The 17,890-nt window shown below is 50.6% G+C and overlaps 1 protein-coding gene across 3 annotated transcripts in view; it reads right to left on the bottom strand.

The window, feature by feature from the left end:
• KIRREL3 (kirre like nephrin family adhesion molecule 3) overlaps positions 1-17,890 on the bottom strand; it is a 399,979-nt gene that overhangs the window by 45,426 nt on the left and 336,663 nt on the right. For all 3 annotated transcript variants that reach the window (XM_071449858.1, XM_071449859.1, XM_071449860.1), the window contains 2 exons: positions 15,425-15,575; positions 9,084-9,189 (listed from right to left, as the gene is read on the bottom strand). In XM_071449858.1, the coding sequence (XP_071305959.1) occupies positions 9,084-9,189; positions 15,425-15,575 (257 nt within the window). The remainder of the gene's footprint in view (positions 1-9,083; positions 9,190-15,424; positions 15,576-17,890) is intronic.

Here is a 17,890-nt window from a genome sequence, read left to right as displayed (position 1 = left end):
GTCTGGACCAGACATTTGTTGAGCTGCTCTCCACTCTCCTCCTCATCTCTCTGCAGCCTTCTGGGAACCCCTGAGACTCTGCAGAAGCTCTTATGGGGCTGCCCCAGAACAGAATTTGGGGTGGAATAGAATCACAGATGATCCCATAGAATCCCAGAACAGTTTGGGTGGGAAAGGACCTTAACGCTCATCTCATTCCAACACCTTCCACCAGACCAAGATGCTCCAAGGCCCATCCAAACTAGCCTTGAAAGGGTCCCTGTGCAGTCCCTGGAGGAGAAGTCTGGGTGATTTTCCTGTGAGAGGGACACTGAGTGCAATGAATGTGGAGAAAAGTGCCCATGCACCCACAGACTTCACACCTTGTCTGCAGCCACCGGGGCCCTGCAGCATTTCAAACCCTTGACAGTCACTTTTAAATATTAAGAGAGGCATGATTGTAATTTAATAGGAATTAATATGGCAGATCCTCCTCCCTGGTTGTGGTCCTGGTGATCAGAAGCTCTGGGAATGCAAGGCATGAGGGGTTGATCACTTTTTCCTGGGCCTTCCAGGAACAGGCAGAGAAAAGCAAGAACACAAAAACACACCAGCTCCCAGGAGACACCTTTCAAAGCCACCAGAATTGCATATTAAAATATATCCAGGTTTTATAGTGCCAGAAGAGGGAAAACAACCCCGGCTCTGGCTTGGCTGGAGGCAGTGCCCATTAAATGGATCATTTGCCACTTCTCTCTCAAAAGTTGCCAATGAAATCATTGCCCTGAATCTCTGATCAGCTTCCCACGATCCAATAATCCCTTCTGGCCTTTACAGCCTATGGATTTATTCCATACAGTGTGAATATATTCAGCTGACTGGAAGAGGTAGGGACAACTCTGAAAGGGTGTTAAACCCCAAACATGCCTTTCCCCGGCCTTTCACCCAGAACAGGGATCTGTGCACATCCAGAAGCTTGAGTGGCCAAGCAGAGAAGCAATGGAGATCTAACTGGAACAGAGCCATCTTGCTCCCACTGTCTGGGGTGATTTCTCCTTCTGCTCATCCCACCTGGCAGCAGCAAACAACTCCTGTGTCTCCTCTTTCCCTGAGACCTGAAATCCTTGACTCTATTATAGATATTATAGATCCTCATGCATGATGGAACAGGGTGCACCAATTCATGAGCACAGCTCTCCTCGCTGCCTGGATGTGGGAGGCAGTTTTATTTTACCTTCCCTTTTATCCTGCTAAGGATGTCTCCCTGGGGACAGACCTCTGGCATGGGAACAGATCTGATCCCTGGGAAGAGAGTGTGAGGAATTAGGGATGGGATTCCCTGGGCTCTCCATGTGAATCAGTAATGTGGGACAAGGGGAAACAGCCTCAAATTTCATCAAGGGAGGTTTAGATTGGATATTAGGAGACATTTCTTGGCTAAAATGTGGGTCAGACATTTGAACAGGGCAGTGGTGGAGTTCCCATCCCTGGAAGAATTTAAAAGATGTGTGGATGTGGCACTTGGGGACATGGATTAGTGGTGGCCTTGGAAGTGCAGGGGTAAAAGTTGGACTCAGTTTTCGAGGGTTTTCCCAACCTAATTGATTCTGTGATTCCACAACTTGCTGACCTTCATTCTGAGCTTCCCCTCTGCCATAACCAACCACTCAGGGATGGCAGGGAATGTCTCTTGGCTCTTTCCTTGGGATTTGTTTTGGACCAGCTGGGTCAGTGTGCTGAGCCCACGACTGACGGATGATGGAAGTGCTCCTGGCAGGGAGTTGGTCCATCCAGCCACATCCACTGGGGCAGGGAAAGTGCAGTGATTCTGCCAAGCCAAGCAAGGGCTCAGCAGCTGCTCACTCCCTCCTCCATTCCTCATCCCTTTGGTAAGGCTTTCCCAGATTTCTGCTGCTTTTCCTGCTCTTTGCCAGGCACCAAAGCAATGCTGAGCCACGAGGGAGCTGGTTCAAGTGTCTGAGCAAACTTCCAAGGCATTTCCAGCAGGACATGGGGCAGGTGCTCTTGCAGAACTTGACTCCCCCATGGGAGCTGAGGCATGTCATGAATAAATCTGGTGAGATGCCAGCAGGTCCCCAAATGGTGCAGCCAAGGCTCAAAGGATAAAGAGCAGCAAAGCTCTGTGGAGTTTGAATTTCTCCCCAGGTTTGTTCAAACCAACTGTGGGAATGTGTCTCCGTGGGAGGAATGCCTCCAAGCTGCACAGTGTAAGGCAGGCAGGTCAAAGCACAGATGATGCACATTGTGATTTTCTCTTTCTCTCTCACAGCTCCTTGATATCAGATGAAATCTTTCTGTATCTACCTAAATCCACAAAATTCTGCCAAGGCCAGTAGCCAAAACACCCCGAACCTGTACCTGGGCATGTGCAATCCTTGGAGACACCAAAGGTACTTGGGCACTTCATCCACTTGTTTTCCTAAAGCTGGGTGGGAAATGCCTATCCTATAGAGATGGGTGGAGGAACCAGACCAGGGAGCTTTTCCCTGTTGTTGTCCCTTTGTTTTCCCTGGGCAAAGCCAGGGGGAAGCCAGGACTGCCTCCCACCAGGTGTGTTCCAGCCCCAATGCCTTCAAAGAAAATCTCGTTAAGAAGCAGTTGAGTTTGGATTAATATTTGATGAGCGACAGTGAGCTGCTGTTCAGAGATAAAACAGTATTTACTGAGCAAGGGCTTTCCTGCCTTACTGAGCCAACAAACAAACAGTGCTCAGGGGGAAGCACGTGGAGGTGAGCACAGGGCATGCTGTGGGATGGCTCTGAGCTTGGGATGGCTGTGGGATGGCTCTGAGCCTGGCTTAGCAGGACCAGGGGATGGTGGGGCTGCCACTCACAGAGCTGGGATTCAGGCAGCAGCAGCCTGGGCTTCAGCCCAGCAGGGGTGGCTGGAACTTGCTTGGACTGCACTTGCTGTGATCCCTGTCTGGCTATGGGATGGGAAGAAGTGGGGCAGCACAGTCTCTTGGGTGGCTGGCAAATAAATGTCCCCTGGCTCCTCCTGACCTCTGCTCCTGCTGCAGCACCTGCTGGAGCTCTGCAATATCCCTCAGCTACAAAGAGCTGCTCACAACTGCTGTGCTCAACACCATGCAGCAGCTGGGAGGGCTGTCTCCCTCTTCCCAGCTATGTCTGTGTGCCTGTCTGTCAGTCCCACACCTTCCTTTGGAAGTGCAGTGGTCCCCACACTGCAGCTGGTGCTGGAGGGTGGCTGCACATGTCTCCCTCTGCCTCCAAAGATAACATTATTTGCAAAGGTCTCTGCCAGCCCTGGGGGCGAGAGCTCTGTGTGGATGCACAGACTGAGATTTGTATCACTGCCCTCCCTGCCTGCACCAGCTCCCCATTGCTCCACAAAAATAATCATCAGCTCAGGAGCCCGAAATGCTCAGGGACTCTGCCTCCTGCAATATTAAACCTTCCCATTTTCTTCTGCCACTTTAAAGATTCTCTTTCTTACTGTGAGTGATAAATAATAACAGCAAAAAAACACCCCACAGACACACAACAGACATCAAAAGCCACGAGAAGATTGGCAAATAGAGAGATCTGAAGGGAGCAAAGAGGAGGCCTGGTTGGGAGTCGGTTCACGTCGCCCTGACTTCTGCTGCTTCCCATTAATTTCACCGCCATCGCAGGTACAGAACAACGGCGACAGCTAATTACTCTCCCTTTCCCCTTCCTGCCCGCTTGCTTGCAGCAAAAGAAAGCCTGTAAATTCCCAAACTCCCTCCTCCCCATCCCAGAGCTGCCCAGGAAGCTGCAGAGGTGCATGGGAGGGGGTGTTGAGGTGGGATGGGCACCGGAGCCGTTTGCTGCTCCAGCCTGGCACAGCCTGGCACCGGGATGCTGTGCCAGCAAATGGGCTGGCAGGGGCTGGCAGTGGCTCAGGGAAGGGGAGAGGAAAGGTTAATGTGGTCCCCTGCCACCCTTGGGACACCAGGGAGCCTCTTTGGGCTTCCAGCCCCATGTCCATGGTGCTAAAGCAGATGGGGACACATCCATGGAAGCGCTGCTGAGGAGCCCAGGTCTCCTTGAGCCTTTGCCAAGTGGAGGATGCTGCACTGGCAACACCCAAGGAGGTTTTTGGTGGACTGAGCTGCTCTTCAGCTCCAAAGGGAACCTGACAGAGGTGGGATGAACCCAGGCCACATGGGTTTACCCCACCTCAGGGTCTTATGGGTATAAGACCCCTACAGAAGCTGTAGGATGTATCTGTGCAAAGTTTGCTGTATATGGAAGGAGGGAAAACATCCAAATGAGCAAACCCCTGCTGCCAGAGGGTTAATTCACCCTGTGCCAGAACCCCCTGCTCAGGATCACTGTGACACCTCACCAGCCTCTGTCCTCCCCTTGCTTTTGGTGACACTGGCCTGTCCTGTGTCCAAAAGCGAGTGACAGCCCAAGTGACACCGTGGGCACACAAACCTCCCTGGGGAAATGCTGCTCCTCAGCAGGAAACTGCTGCCAGCAAGGGAGCAGGGCTGGCATTTCAGCTCCAGCCTCGTCAGCTGGGAAAGGAGCAGAGGAGCTGTGCCTCCAGCCCAGCACAGCCTGCCCCTGCCCTGCCCGCCTCCAAACATCATGAGATGCCAGCAGGTTTTAGGGAAGAGGGATTCTTGCTTGGAAAATGCCACTGAGGCCAGAGATTTTGTGAAAATCTGTCAGTTTTGAGAAAATGCCATTAACCCTCTGCCTTCAGAAGAGAAGACAAGGTGCAGGCTGTAACTTTCCACTCTGGCTCTGGGAGTGGATTGCTCCAAGGTCTCTTTTCCAACCAAGTTTTTCTTGCATTAAAATCGACCTGTGTGTGATTATATAAGCAGGCATGAAGAAAACTTCCTAAGGAAAAAGCAGCTCAATTTAATCAGAACTATGTTCTCTATAGGGGCAGAGGGGCCTTTTCATCTCTTGGGAAATTGTGTTGAATTTTATTTCTTTTCCCTTGCCCTCCTAACTATGAGAATAGGAGGTCTGGGCTTAAAATCTTGGGTCAGCAGGACCACAGAGGTGGTTTAGTGGCTTCATCCTAATGAAGAGCCCAGTTCATGGATACTTCTATGGGTGAAATATTTGACCTCATGTGCTTTTCCCAGGAAAAAAACCCAGGATGCAACCCCAATGCAAAACCTTTGGCTCCTCAAAATCTCCAGCAAGGTGAAGCTTGCTGGTGTCTTAGTGGCAGGGATGGCCCTGCAAAGCTGGCTGTGGATTTATGGCCACAAAAGGGGATTTAGGTTCTTTAAACATTCTTCTTTTGTGTTTAGAGTTATTTACTGACATTTGGGGCGGGGGGGGGAGGTTAAAAATAAATATTGTCTGAAGATCTGGGATCTCTGTCCAAACATGAGGGAAGCCATAGGAGATACATCAGAGTGGTCCTTGCCCAAGGCAAAAAAAAAAAATAATCACACTTCCTATTTTTTTTTAAGGCAGAACTAAGCTCATTTTCACCAGTGGTGGGGTCCTGAGTGAGCCTGGGGATGGCACCAAGCTCATGTTCTGCCTTCTCAAACCTCCAGATGTCTCAGTCCTGGGGCTTTACAGTTCCCATCCTTCTCTCCTGGCCAGTGTCAGGGTGCAGGGGGCTCCTTGTTTGGATGACCCACTCCAGAGAGCTCCAAGCTTAGGTGCAGGAACATCTGCCTCTTTTACATAGTGAAGAGCTTTGGGATCTTAGGGAAGGAAAACAAATCCCCCCTCCATCAATCAGAGCCTTTAAGCAGAAGGAAGCCCCAGTGAGCACTGCTGAGTCCTGTTTGCTTGTCACAGTGGTAGGGAAAAGCCTCGTGTGAAGTTTACATGCTAAGGGAGCTCAAGAAATGAGAAATCCAAAGTGATTGAATTTGTCATGCCTCTTTTTTTTTTTTTCCCTGCCCCAAACCCTTTTTATAGGAAAGCATAACCTGAAAAAAATGCAATTACTTTTAAGAGTAAAATCCATCATGAAATGAATCCCAAAGCCATTTGAAGCAAAGTAGAATCATGGAGGCTCAGGGGACAGGAAGGGTGACAAGGCCCGTGGCCTCAGGATGGGTGAGAAGGGAGGAAGAGGGCAGAGGGTGGCATTTGCAGCCAGAGGGGACAGCAAAAACCTGTTCTACCAAGATGGCAGCAAAGATGGGAGAGGAGTGCTGGATCGACCTCTGCTTGGTGGAGAAAAGTAACTCAGATCAGCTTGGACATGGATCCCAAGGGTGGAAACAGCCAAGAGAAATCACAGAATGCCAAAATGGTTTGGGCTAGAAAGCACTTTAAAGCTCTTCTTGTTCCACCCCTTCCCCTGTCCCAGCTGCTCCCAGCCCCATCCAGCCTGGCCTTGGGCACTGCCAGGGATCCAGGGGCAGCCCCAGCTGCTCTGGGCACCTGTGCCAGGGCCTGCCCACCCTCCCAGGGAACAATTCCAAATTCCCAATGTCCCATCCATCCCTGCCCTCTGGCACTGGGAGCCATTCCTCTTGTCCAAAGTCCCTGTCCAAGGAAGTGGAAACCCTGGACTGGAGCCTTCTAGGCTGCTCCAGTGCACAAGGGATCAGCCCAGCTGGGTTCAGGGATGACGTAGACGGTTCCTTTGTTGAGAATCAGGCTGATGGAGCAGAAGTTTTGCCAGGATCTTGCCACTGTCTGGCTCCTTGACCAGAGATGGTTGTTTTGCCTTGTACCAGAATCAGTCCTGGGGTAAGAAGCACGTGGGTCCTTCACCCAGGCTGCCATGCACTTTGTTTTCCTTCCAGCTGTAAATATGAAACCAGGGCTATTTGTATCTTTGACATTAATTGACTTCTTGAATTAATAACTCTTCTGTGTAACCAAGAACACAATTACTGCTTTGTTGTGCTGCTATCCAGCTGGAAGGGATAGTTCCTACCCAGAAACTTGATTGTACTAATTAAGCTGCACGAACCTAACAGGAGGAGGGTCATGGTAACCTGTCCCCGGAGGTGCCTCCTCTGTTTTTATCCATGGATGGTTCTGCAGAGGCAGAATGGATGGTGAGCCTGTGTGTGCATGCTCAGGCCTTCCAGGCAGGAGGGGTGAGTGGCTGATGGATGAGGCAGGACAGGGCTGTACCTGTTATACAAAGCTCTTTTCTCCCAAAGTGTGCTGACAGCCTGCCCTGCTTCCCAGACCCATATTTTGTCTGCTTAGACAAAAAAACCTGTGATAGGAGGGGTGTTTTCTGATGCAGGAGACCTCACACCTGTGGGAACCCAGAACATCCCTCTGGCTGTCCAGAATGGCCAGGACCCCTGCCAGGGGGCTCAGAGACCCTGGCACAGAGCCCAAAATGCCCCTGTGGGTTTGATTATGACCCATGGAGCAAATTACCAACCTTAGATGAAGATCAGCAAGCCACAACAGTTTAGGTAGAATGATAGTGAAGTTATCACAGGGTGGAAAAGGAGATTTTGGGGTTTTTGCTATGGCGGTTCAGGGGGCAGGATGGAGGGGACTGGGTGTGCCCAGCCTTTCTCCTTCTTCTTCTTGGCCTCCATCTTCTGCTGTGATGGTGGCACTTTTAGATTGGTTTAGAGTAGAAGCTCACTGTCTAACATAGGTGGTAGGTATTGGGAAGTAATTGTAAATATTGTACATGTAGTTTTTAGTATAAAGACATAACCCTGCCCTGGGGACAGGCAGAGTGCCTGGAACTGTCCTGCTGGATGGACCTCGGCAGGGCAGGAGAAAATTTTTTATAGATAAGAAACAATGAACAACCTTGAGACCAAGAAATGAAGAGCTCTGACTCCTTCTTCAAGCGCTGGGCTGGGAAAAGAGACTTTCTAACTTTTCTCAGGGTTGAAGTGACCAGAAAGGCCCTGAAACACATCCTGAGCCAAGGGCCCATGGCACAGCATCTGCTCTCCTGCCCATCAATCCCTGGGTGTGCACTCACAGAATCACAGAATCTCCTGAGCTGGGATGCACCCACAAGGGTCATCAAGTCCAGCACAGCCCCTGCCCAGACCCCCAACAATCCCACCCTGGGCATCCCTGGCAGCGCTGCCCAACCCCTCCTGCAGCTCTGGCAGCCTCGGGGCTGTGCCCATTCCCTGGGCAGCCTGGGCAGTGCCAGCACCCTCTGGGGGAAGAACCTTTCCTGAAATCCAACCTAAACCTCCCCTGGCCCAGCTCCAGCTGTTCCTTCAGATCCTTTCTGTGGTCACCAGAGAGAAGAGAGGGCCCAGGGAGGCTCAGGGCTGGCAGGGACCCCATGCACTGCCTGCACCCCAGACCTCCATCAGCAAAACCAGACACATTTCCTGCTGCTCCAATTCTCCTCAAGCATCTGTGCCCTGCTCTGAGCTCACCGTGGCCAGTGCAGGGGCACTGCAGACTGTGTCCTGCAGATGTGACCCCCCCCCCACCCAGGGAGAATGTCCCACTCAAGGACATCCCATCTCCTGTGTCCCCTCACATCTCTGCCACCTGCACCTCTGCTCTGGCCCCTCCTGGGCTCAGCTCCACCATGCTGGGCACAGAAAGGCTTATGGTGGTTCCTTAAGGGTTACACGGAGATGACAACAGAGCTGCTCTGTTCAAATCATAAAAGAGTGTGCAAAAAAGGGAGAGGAATTCTCCCATAATAGACTTTTCACTCAGCATGCATTGCTCATGATGTCCCCAAACAGATGGCTCTGCCAGCTCAGTGCCAGGCCTCTTAATCCACTCCAGGTGCCCATGAATCCCTGACTGAGAAGCTATAGAATGCAGCAGACACTGGTGAATGGCAGAAGAGGAGCCTCTCAATGTGCAACAGCACCATCGAGGCCAGAGTGGCACCAGGGAGCCCCCAGAGTGGGGACAAGGACCCTGCCACAGCAGGGAGGGGGGCTGGCTCCAGCCATTGCTACAGGGGCAGCAGAGACCATGGGATGAGCCACAATAACCCAAGCTATTATCTCATTTAATCTGCCCAGTTCTGTCAGCACCAAGAGGTGAGAAACACAGGAGGAGGAGGTGGAAGGGCCACCAGAAGCCACAGCCAGAGGTGCTGAGCTCTTCTGGGTCACCTGGAGGGGATGTGAGATGCTCTCAGCAGAGGGCTGCACTGAGGTGCCAGGGGTGCCAGGAGTGCCAGCTCACCTGTACTGGGTGACAGCAGGGTTGGCCTTGGCAGAGCAGTGGAACTTCACAGTGTTGTCCTCCAGCACCGGCTGCGGCTCCACAGACAGGTTCACCAGGGGGGGGTCTGCAAAGAGAGAGAGCCCATGAGACACCCAGGACAGCTGGGGCACCCCCTGCCCGCTGCCTGCCAGCTTCTCAGGCTGTCAAAAGCCTGGAAAACCACTGAGACTCCTTGGAGCTGTGATATCACAGAATCCCAGAATGACTTGGATTGGAAGGGACCTTAAAGATCACCCAGTTCTGTCCCCTACCATGGGCAGGGACACCTTCCACTAAACCAAACTGCTTCAAGTCCTGCCCAACCTGGCCTTGAACACTTCCAGCTTCTCTGGAAGACCTTTCCAGGGCCTCATCACCCTCACAGGGGAGAATTTCTTCCTGAGATCTCATCTAACCCTGTCCTCTGGCAGTGGAAGCCATTTTTCAGTTTAAAGCCATATAAGGTTTGTCAGACAAGCTGATGCCACAAACGCTGCTCTTCTCTTGAAGGGCTTCAGCAAATAAGACAGGAAGAAGAGCCACAGACACCATTTGATGTAACATTTCACTTGGAAAATGTGACTGCTGGCTCTGATTCTCATTTAAGGACATAAACTTGCCTGCTTTGAGACACTCCAGTTTAATATCTTGCTGTATAACAATGATTTTTTGTCTATCCTCTAACTTTAAAGTGACATTTCTGCTCTTTCATCAGCCTAATCATCTATGCCAAGGCCTTACTGGTGCCACAGGCTGCTCCAGCCTTCCAGCTGCTCCTCGATTTCTCTCCTCCTTTTCACATGAGAAGCATCTAAATGCTTTAGCACAAATAAAATTTAGGAAAGAACCAATAAAAGCAAGCAGAAAATGGGTGAAATGTTCAGATGCAGAATATCCAGAGTTGTTTTATTTTTTGTGATGACTGAGGCCTTTTTAAGCATGGGACCTTATTTGAGGGCAAAAAGCAGAAAGAAATGACTTTGTGGGGGGGGTTTTGGTGCCTGAAGAACGAGCTGTCCCATGGCAGAGGGACTTGGGGCTCATCAACCCAGCTGAGGGGCTCTGCTGCTCTTGAGGTGGGAGTCTGCTTCACACATGCAAAAACACATCCTAAAACAGGACATGTTACATATTCAGCTTTCCCTGCTGCCTCTCTCCTCTTCCAAGTGCTCCAGCAATGCCCTTCCCAGCTGGAAAACAGGGAAAGGCTGCAGGTGACAGGGCAGGGGGCAGAGAAGCTGGGTGGTACCCCCTGGTCCAGGGTACCTCCTGTCGCAGACATCTTTTATGAAAAATCCTTTCCTTAGGATTTTTCCTCCTGAGAAGCTGAGAGGCCTCAGGAACAAAATGTAAACAATGGTTATCTGCTGCTGTGGAATGCAACAGGTGCAGCTGGGATTGGGCTCATGGGGTTGTTTCTAATTAATGGCCAATCACAGCCCAGCTGGCTTGGACAGAGAGTCCGAGACAGAGCCTTTGTTATTCATTCTTTTTGTATTCTTAGCCAGCCTTCTGATGAAATCCTTTCTTCTATTCTTTTAGTATAGTTTTAATGTAATATACATCATAAAATAATAAATCAGCCTTCTGAAACGCAGAGTCAACATTCTCATCTCTTCCCTCATCCTGTGATGACACAGGGACCCCTGTGAACACGGTCACAACCTCCCTTGGCCTCAGGTGTGCTGGGGCATCCCAGAGCCCTGGGCTGGCTGTGGGGTCAGCCCTGGACACCCCAGTGCTCGAGTTCCTGTGGGGATGCTCCAGCCAAGCCCAAGGGGTCTCCTGGTTTTCCAGGGATGGAGGTTTCCCTGCTGGCCTCTCCCTCCAGCATCCCCGGGTCAGGTCCTGCTGGAGTCACCTGCTCGGTGCCTTTGCTGGAGGGTGTGGGCTCCAACTGGGCAAACCGGTGTGGGAACTGCCTGCACAGCAAGGCTGGGCTATTCCAGCCCTGCGAGGTGCCAGGTCAGCCCCAGCCCTGCTCGGGGACACGGCAGAGGTCGGAGGTGGCCTCGGCAGTGACCTTGGCTGGGCGGGAGGGGAGAGGGAAAGGCGGAGTCCCGGCAGCGCTCCAGAGCCTCCCTCTTCTCCGCCCCGTGGTATTTACCCAGCCGGAGCCTGGCTTTGTTGTGAGCAAAGCCACCTGCCTTCCTGATGGGAAATTATGACGGGGAAATTATAGGTATTTTCAATTTACCCTAATTTCATTTTAAAATGTGCAATTCAAATGACAATAAAGATGGGCGCAGTTGGGAATATAAATGAGCTTCCCTGACACAGCAGCCCAGAGATGTATAGAGGGCTCCTAATTCATTCCCAGGCATCCTGACACTTCCCTATTGTTAGACAACAACAGCTAATCACCTTCCTTTGTTAAGTATGAATCACACTTCTCTTTAGTAGCTTCCCCATTGTTTGATGGGTTAGGAGCTGTGCCTACGATTTACAGAGAGGAACCTCTTTGTATTAAAATGAGCCCGGCTCCCTCCTGCACTCAAAATAATAAAAAAAAATAAAATTAAAAAGACAAAAAAAAAAAAAAAAAAAAAAAAAAGCAAAGGAAATGAATTAAAGTCTTTGATCTCGCCTTTCAGAAATGGGATTGGGCTTTCGAGTATTGTGGATGCTGTGATAGCGTGGGTTGCCTGTGCCACTGTGTTTCGGGGCATTTTAAAGGGAAAAAAGACACAAATTGTAACTCATCAGGATGTAATTCCACTCAGTTACAATTATAATTCCTGCCTGGCTTCTTGTAATGAATTTGAATGATGGAATGAGATAGAGCCAGCCCACAGTGCTTGTGCAGGTGCTGTGGGGACAGGCACTGGGACAGGTACTGCGGCCAGCATCACTCCTCAGCAGCCCTGCAGCCCAGGAGGCACCTTGGCAAACCCCACAGCTCCCACTGTTCCCACTCAGCACCTCAGGAATGGCTGCAGGCTGAGCTCCATGGGCTGCAGGTGCTGTGCTGGCACTTGCCCTGCCAGGTGCAGATCCCTCTCCGTGCTCCTCTCCCCTCTGGACAAACCCTTCCCAACCTCTTCACTAAGGCTGAGGTGCCACTTCAGCCCTGGGCTTTCCACTCCGCAGTGGGAAGCACAAAAGGGAATCAAACACTGCAAAGCTCCAAGGATAAACCCAGCAGGAGACCCTCCAGCAGAGCGATGTCACCCCTCATCACCCTCCACTTTCCTTCTCCTCCTCCCACCTCCTGCAAAAACATACAGATGCAGCCAAATCCCTTCTTGCCATGACAAAAAAAGGTGTAAAAATGAGCAACTGTACATGTGTGTGCAGAGGCTTGGAGCAATGGCTTTGGATAAGCAATAACCCTGCTCCTCCCATCCCAGCACGCTGGGTGTGCATTTCCATGGAGCCATTGGGCTCCTGCAGTATAAATAGTTTATGGCATATCAAACTATTAAACATGATTTTAATCCCACTTGTGATGTTCGGCGCATAACTCACAGGAGGCTGACTTTGATGTGGCTGGTGGAACGGAAATCACATTGAACAGATGTTCCAGCTGGAGCTGCTTAGTGTTTCCATTACAGAACCTGCACTGGGGTTTTTTCCAGCCCTTTCTGCCAACCCCCCTTTTTTTATATATTGGGAGGGGAGGGTTTTATGACTCAGCTCTTTCATTGCTGCTATCATGGTCAGGCATGAGATTGATGGGACCCCAACTTCAATTTTCCATCAGCTGAAAGAGGATAATCTCTCCCACCACACACACCCTTCCTGGGGATAACCTCCATCCTGGTGTTCCTCTGCTGCCTGTGAGCATTGCTGATGTTCTTTTGAGTTGCAGAAGAAAATGAAAGAAAGCAGTAGGAGTGATTTACCAGGCTGCTGCTTCCTGGGAAGGATTATTTTTCGTTCTCTGGGATTTTTTTGCAAGGCCACCTCTCAAACCACACAGCTGGGTGATGTTTGCTATGCTGTGAATTCAACCTGCACTGCTGGAGGCAGAGAGTGCAGGGTCCAGGGGGATGCTGCAGCTCATGCCAGGCTGGGAAGAGCTCCCCAGCCAACAGCAGCTGCCTGCTTTTCCTTAATCCTCCACAAACCACTTCTTTCTCTCCCTGAGGTGCTGCTTCTCTGCTAGATATTGGAAGAAGATCCATGAGCAGGACTTCCCAGAATAATTCCCTAGGGAAAAATGAGTGGTCCAGATACTTTTTGCTTAAGAAAAGCACCTTTAGCTCTTTGCAAAGTGAATGCAGCTGGTTGTCTACAAGGCTGGGAATGAGACCTCATGAGCTAGAACTGGGTTAATAGCTTCACTTGATGATCTTAGAGGTCTTTCCCAACTTTAACATTGCCATGATTCTGTTACTAGATGCAGCTAGAGCAGGCTTTTGCATCCAGGTCAAAATCCACCCCACCTCAGCTTGGTTAATCCATCTTAGTATTTTTCTCTCCCATCACCCATCCAGCTTTGGAAAATTGATATCCTCATTAGCCACCATTAAGAACAACATACTTTTAATAGCTGGGTAGAATATTACTGTTATTATATTCACAGCATGGAGAATTTAATAGCTCAGAGTGGAAATTGGTGTTCTTTATTGGGCTTTTCTCTTTTCCAAGCAGATTCCATGTGGCTCGGGGATTCAGCTCACGTCTCCAGCCCACACTGTACTGCCCTGGTGTAATGATGTCTCTGCTCCACGTTGTTTGTGTGAGTGTGTCTCCAGCTATTGTAGCTGTTTGCTGGCTGTGAAATAACCCAAGCTATTATCTCATTTTATCTGCCCAGTTCTGTCAGGACATGCAGGCAGCAACCCAAGAGCCTGGTAATCTTCCGGCAGCAAAAGCTGGAAGTCTTAAATGGTGAATTTTCTGCTGTGCTTGAGTTTGTTCAGTTGAGTTTGCCAGTTTTAATTGGTCTCTGGAAAGCAGCTGGCATGCTAATATTGAACATCCTGCTTTTGCAAGTCGTGGGTAAATACAGCTGCAGGAACTGGGTGTGTGAATGGAGCGTGGCTGGAAGGGGTTGGGAGGAGCCCAAGAGCAATGGCTGCTGCAGAGGAGGAGGGAAGAGGCCTGTGAAATGTGAATTTTGGAAGATGGCAGATTTTGCTCTGTGGATTTACAGCACAGGGTGAGTGGTACAGACCTGACCACAGCCCTGTTCCCTGAGATGGTGACTGGTGCTAGCTTTGTGTCATTAGGAGGGACACTGTCCCCATCATGTGTCTCACAAAAAACATCACACTGAACTGCCTGTAAGTCTGGAAACATGGATTCTGCACCAGAAACCTGAACAGGACTTATCTCTGCTACTGGCCATGCCCAAAGGTGTTGCTTGCTCACCCAAAACCCTTTGGGATCCATCCATGCTCCAAAGACCCCCGAGGGCCTGGATCAGGGCATAGTGGGGACGCCCAGAGCACGGCAGCTGGTGCTGCTTTGCTCAGATCCATGGACACACTGGAAACAGGATATATCTGTAGTGTGGGTGCTCCTCAGGGAGCTCAGGGGTCACGAAATCTCCTGGCTGTGACTTCACTCTGTGATACTCCGGTGTCCCAGATTACAAGGCAAGATGTATTCTATTACCATCTGGATGGCAGTTGTCTTTTGTCAAGTGGGCAGTTTGCCTTATCTCTTCCACACCCACTCTTCCCTTGGGAGGGGATATCTGCTGATAACAGCTATTGAATATCACTGCATGGCTGATAAGAACTACAGCATCCCATTGGGAGATGTGAGCCCAGAGGGAGGAGCCAAGCATTCCTACCTGGATATAATCTGGAGATTCTGGAACACCAGGTCAGCTTCTCCACTGGATTCCCCAGAGGAACAGCAGCTGCCTCTTCCCCTGGATCTTCAGAGGCAGAGACTGCACCTTTCTCCAGGATCCCTGCTCCAGCAGAACCAGCCCTGACACTGCAGGAGGGCTGAGCCACAATTCCAATGGTTCTGCTGCCAGCACCCTGACCCACAGGGTGTCAGGTTGGGTTCTGACTCTGTCAGTGCTGTTTTAGTTTACTGCATTGTTTATTTTATCCTTTTATTTTCTTCCCTATTAAAGAACTGTTATTTCCTGCTCCCATATTTTTTTGCCTGAGGACCCCTTAATTTAAAATTTATAGCAATTCAGGAGGGGGGTTTACATTCTCCATTTCAGGGGAGGCTCCTGCCTTCTTTAGCAGACACCTGGCTTTCCAAACCATGACATCCAGTATCCCAGTAAAGAGAAAGCCCCAGTTGCAGCATGCTGCTCCTGCCTGGAGTCAGAGCCCTGGCTGGAGAGGGCAGAGAGGCCGGGGTGTCCCAGCAGCCAGGGGTGGCTCAGCCAGCTGTGTACTCACGCTGGATGTCAATGGTGACCGAAGTCTCCTTCCCGCTGGGAATGGCTTTGTTGGTGGCTCGGCACACGATGCTCTCCCCGTTCTCGATGTCGGACGGCGCGATGAACAGCGTGCTCATGATGCTCTCCCTCTTGCCGTCACGGAGGAGTGTCTGCCAAGGGAAACAGGGAGGAGGAAAGTGCTGGAAATGAATTTGTTGCAAACTCCCAAAGCCTGACAGAGGGCTTACATCTGTATGCAAACCTTGAGATAAAAAATGTTGACTTAGAAATGCCATGGACTAGGACAGATATTGTAGAGAGAGAAATGGAACTAGAAACAAGTTTCAAAGGGTGGCCTTGCAAATAAAACTAGATACTTTGGAGAAAAGTACCATGAAAGATGCACTGTAATAGGACCCACGAGGGGTAATTTTAGATGATTTGCCTTAAGGCATTTACAGCATGGTGTGGTTAAAGCTGATAGGCTAAGAAACGCTTATGGTGTTTTGTAAGTGGGAAATAGTCGGCTTCTGATTGTGATGGTGTGAATTATAACGTCTGTATTGTTTCACCCTTCACATGAGATTGAAAAAGGAATAAAAAGTTTTTAAAATGCCTCTCAGTTGCCCCATCTCTGGGTCAGAAAAGGGCCTAATCTGACAGAAAGGACTTTCCTGCTGGAGAGGGGCCCTTTCCCCATCCCCAGGCTCAATAAGAGCTTCTCAGCCAAGCAGCTTCCTGTAATAACAGTTCCTCTGGCTGGAATCTGCCAAAAGCCTCAGGGGGAATAACAAAGACAAATTTCACTGTGCTTCCCTGGGAATTGGGCTCTTAACTCCCATCTGCTTCCCTGCAGCTCTGCTGTGCCTAGGCCAGGCAGGAAAGCTCCAGTGAGACACCTCACCCACCAGCCCAGCAAAGAGGGAGCAGAGGCAAATGGCTTTGTGACCCTGCCGTCATTTTCTGTCAGGTGAGTGCACAAAGCTGCCTGGGCACTTCCCACAGCACTGAGGTGATGCCAGCTGCCAGCAGCACAGACTGACCCTGGCCATGGATCCTTGGCTGCTGTGCTGTGGTCTGGCCCAGCCCAGGGTAAATCATCACCTCTCAGGTGTTCACTGATGGGGGCCAGAGATCAAACCCTGGTGGTGTCTTAGGCTGGAAATGGGCTTTGTGTTCTATCCCCATCTGTCAGAGCTGGGGCTGTTCTCTGCTGTTCATGGGGCAGTTTTCTTAATCTCTCCCATAGTCAATCCTCCCTCCAGGAGATCTCTGCTGTCCATGGCCAGGGAGTGTCCCTGCAGGGCTGATCCAATTCCATCATCCCGTGGGGAGATGCTGCATTGCCCAGGGGAGGAGCCAAGCATTCCTACCTGGATCCAATGTGAGCCTGGCACAGCCCAGCAGCCTTTGCCCAGGGCATTGCCAGAGGAGCAGCTTCTGCTGCCCTGCATTGCCAGAGGGAGCCCAGGCCCATCTGCAGCAGCCCTGGAGCTGCAGAGGAAAACTCCCCCCTTGTGCAGGATCCCTGCTCCAGCAGAGCCACAGCTGGCACTGCAGGAGGGCTGAGCCCCCATGGGATGGGGCTGTGCCACCCCCTGACACACAGGGGACAGGGCATGGGCTGACTCTGGCAGTGGGGTTTTGTGTTACTGCATTTTTATTTTATTTTTATTTTCTTCCCTAGTAAAGAGCTGTTATTCCTGCTCCCATATCTTTGCCTGAGAGCCCCTTAATTTCAAAATTACAATAATTCAGGGGGAGGGGGTTTACATTTTCCATTTCCGTGGAGGCTCCTCCCTTCCTTAGCAGACACCTGTCTGTTCAAACCAAGACAGGTGGTACCAGCTCTGCCTGCTCAGCCTTGGCACCTTGCTTCTTCCCTGGATTTATCTGACTTCAGCTGTAGTGCCCTGCTGTGCCTCTTTTGGGAGCACAGGAGCCTGGGAGTTCTTCCTTACCACCCCCTAATCCTCCTGCATGTTCTTACAAGAGGTCACGTCACCCTGTAACCCTGACTTTGATAAGCTGAGCCCTCAGAGCTCTCAAGATGTTGTGTGGTTTTCAGCCTTTGAATCATTCTCTAACCTCTGACCTCTCTTTGGTTTATCCACTGTGGATTTTGGACCCTGCCAGGCAGTTTTTCCTTCTAAATCTTTATCCTTCAAGTTTGTTGCTCACAGTGTAAGACAGGGCTTTACTGGGAGATAAACAGATGTCAGCAAGCTGTGTGCATGTGGCACTTGGGGACATGGTTTAGTGGTGGCCTTGGCAGTGCTGGGGGAATGGTTGGACTTGATTTTGGAGGGCTTTTCTGACCTTAATGATTCTTTGATTCCAAGACTAATGCTTTCCCTGGGTCATGGTGGCACAGCCTTCATGCACACAGGTTTGTGCCTCTCAAGCACATGAGACAAGGAAGGATGCTGAGAAATTGTCACCACAATCAGCCCAGAATCCCAGAGTCATGAGGGTTGGAAAAGCC

The sequence above is a fragment of the Agelaius tricolor genome, unplaced genomic scaffold, assembly GCF_023055355.1.
Source record: "Agelaius tricolor isolate 1412-34295 unplaced genomic scaffold, bAgeTri1.0.p SCAF_29, whole genome shotgun sequence".
Lineage (NCBI taxonomy): Eukaryota > Metazoa > Chordata > Aves > Passeriformes > Icteridae > Agelaius > Agelaius tricolor.
Note: the sequence above shows the minus strand (reverse complement) of the source record. Positions and strands in the feature narration are given on the sequence as shown.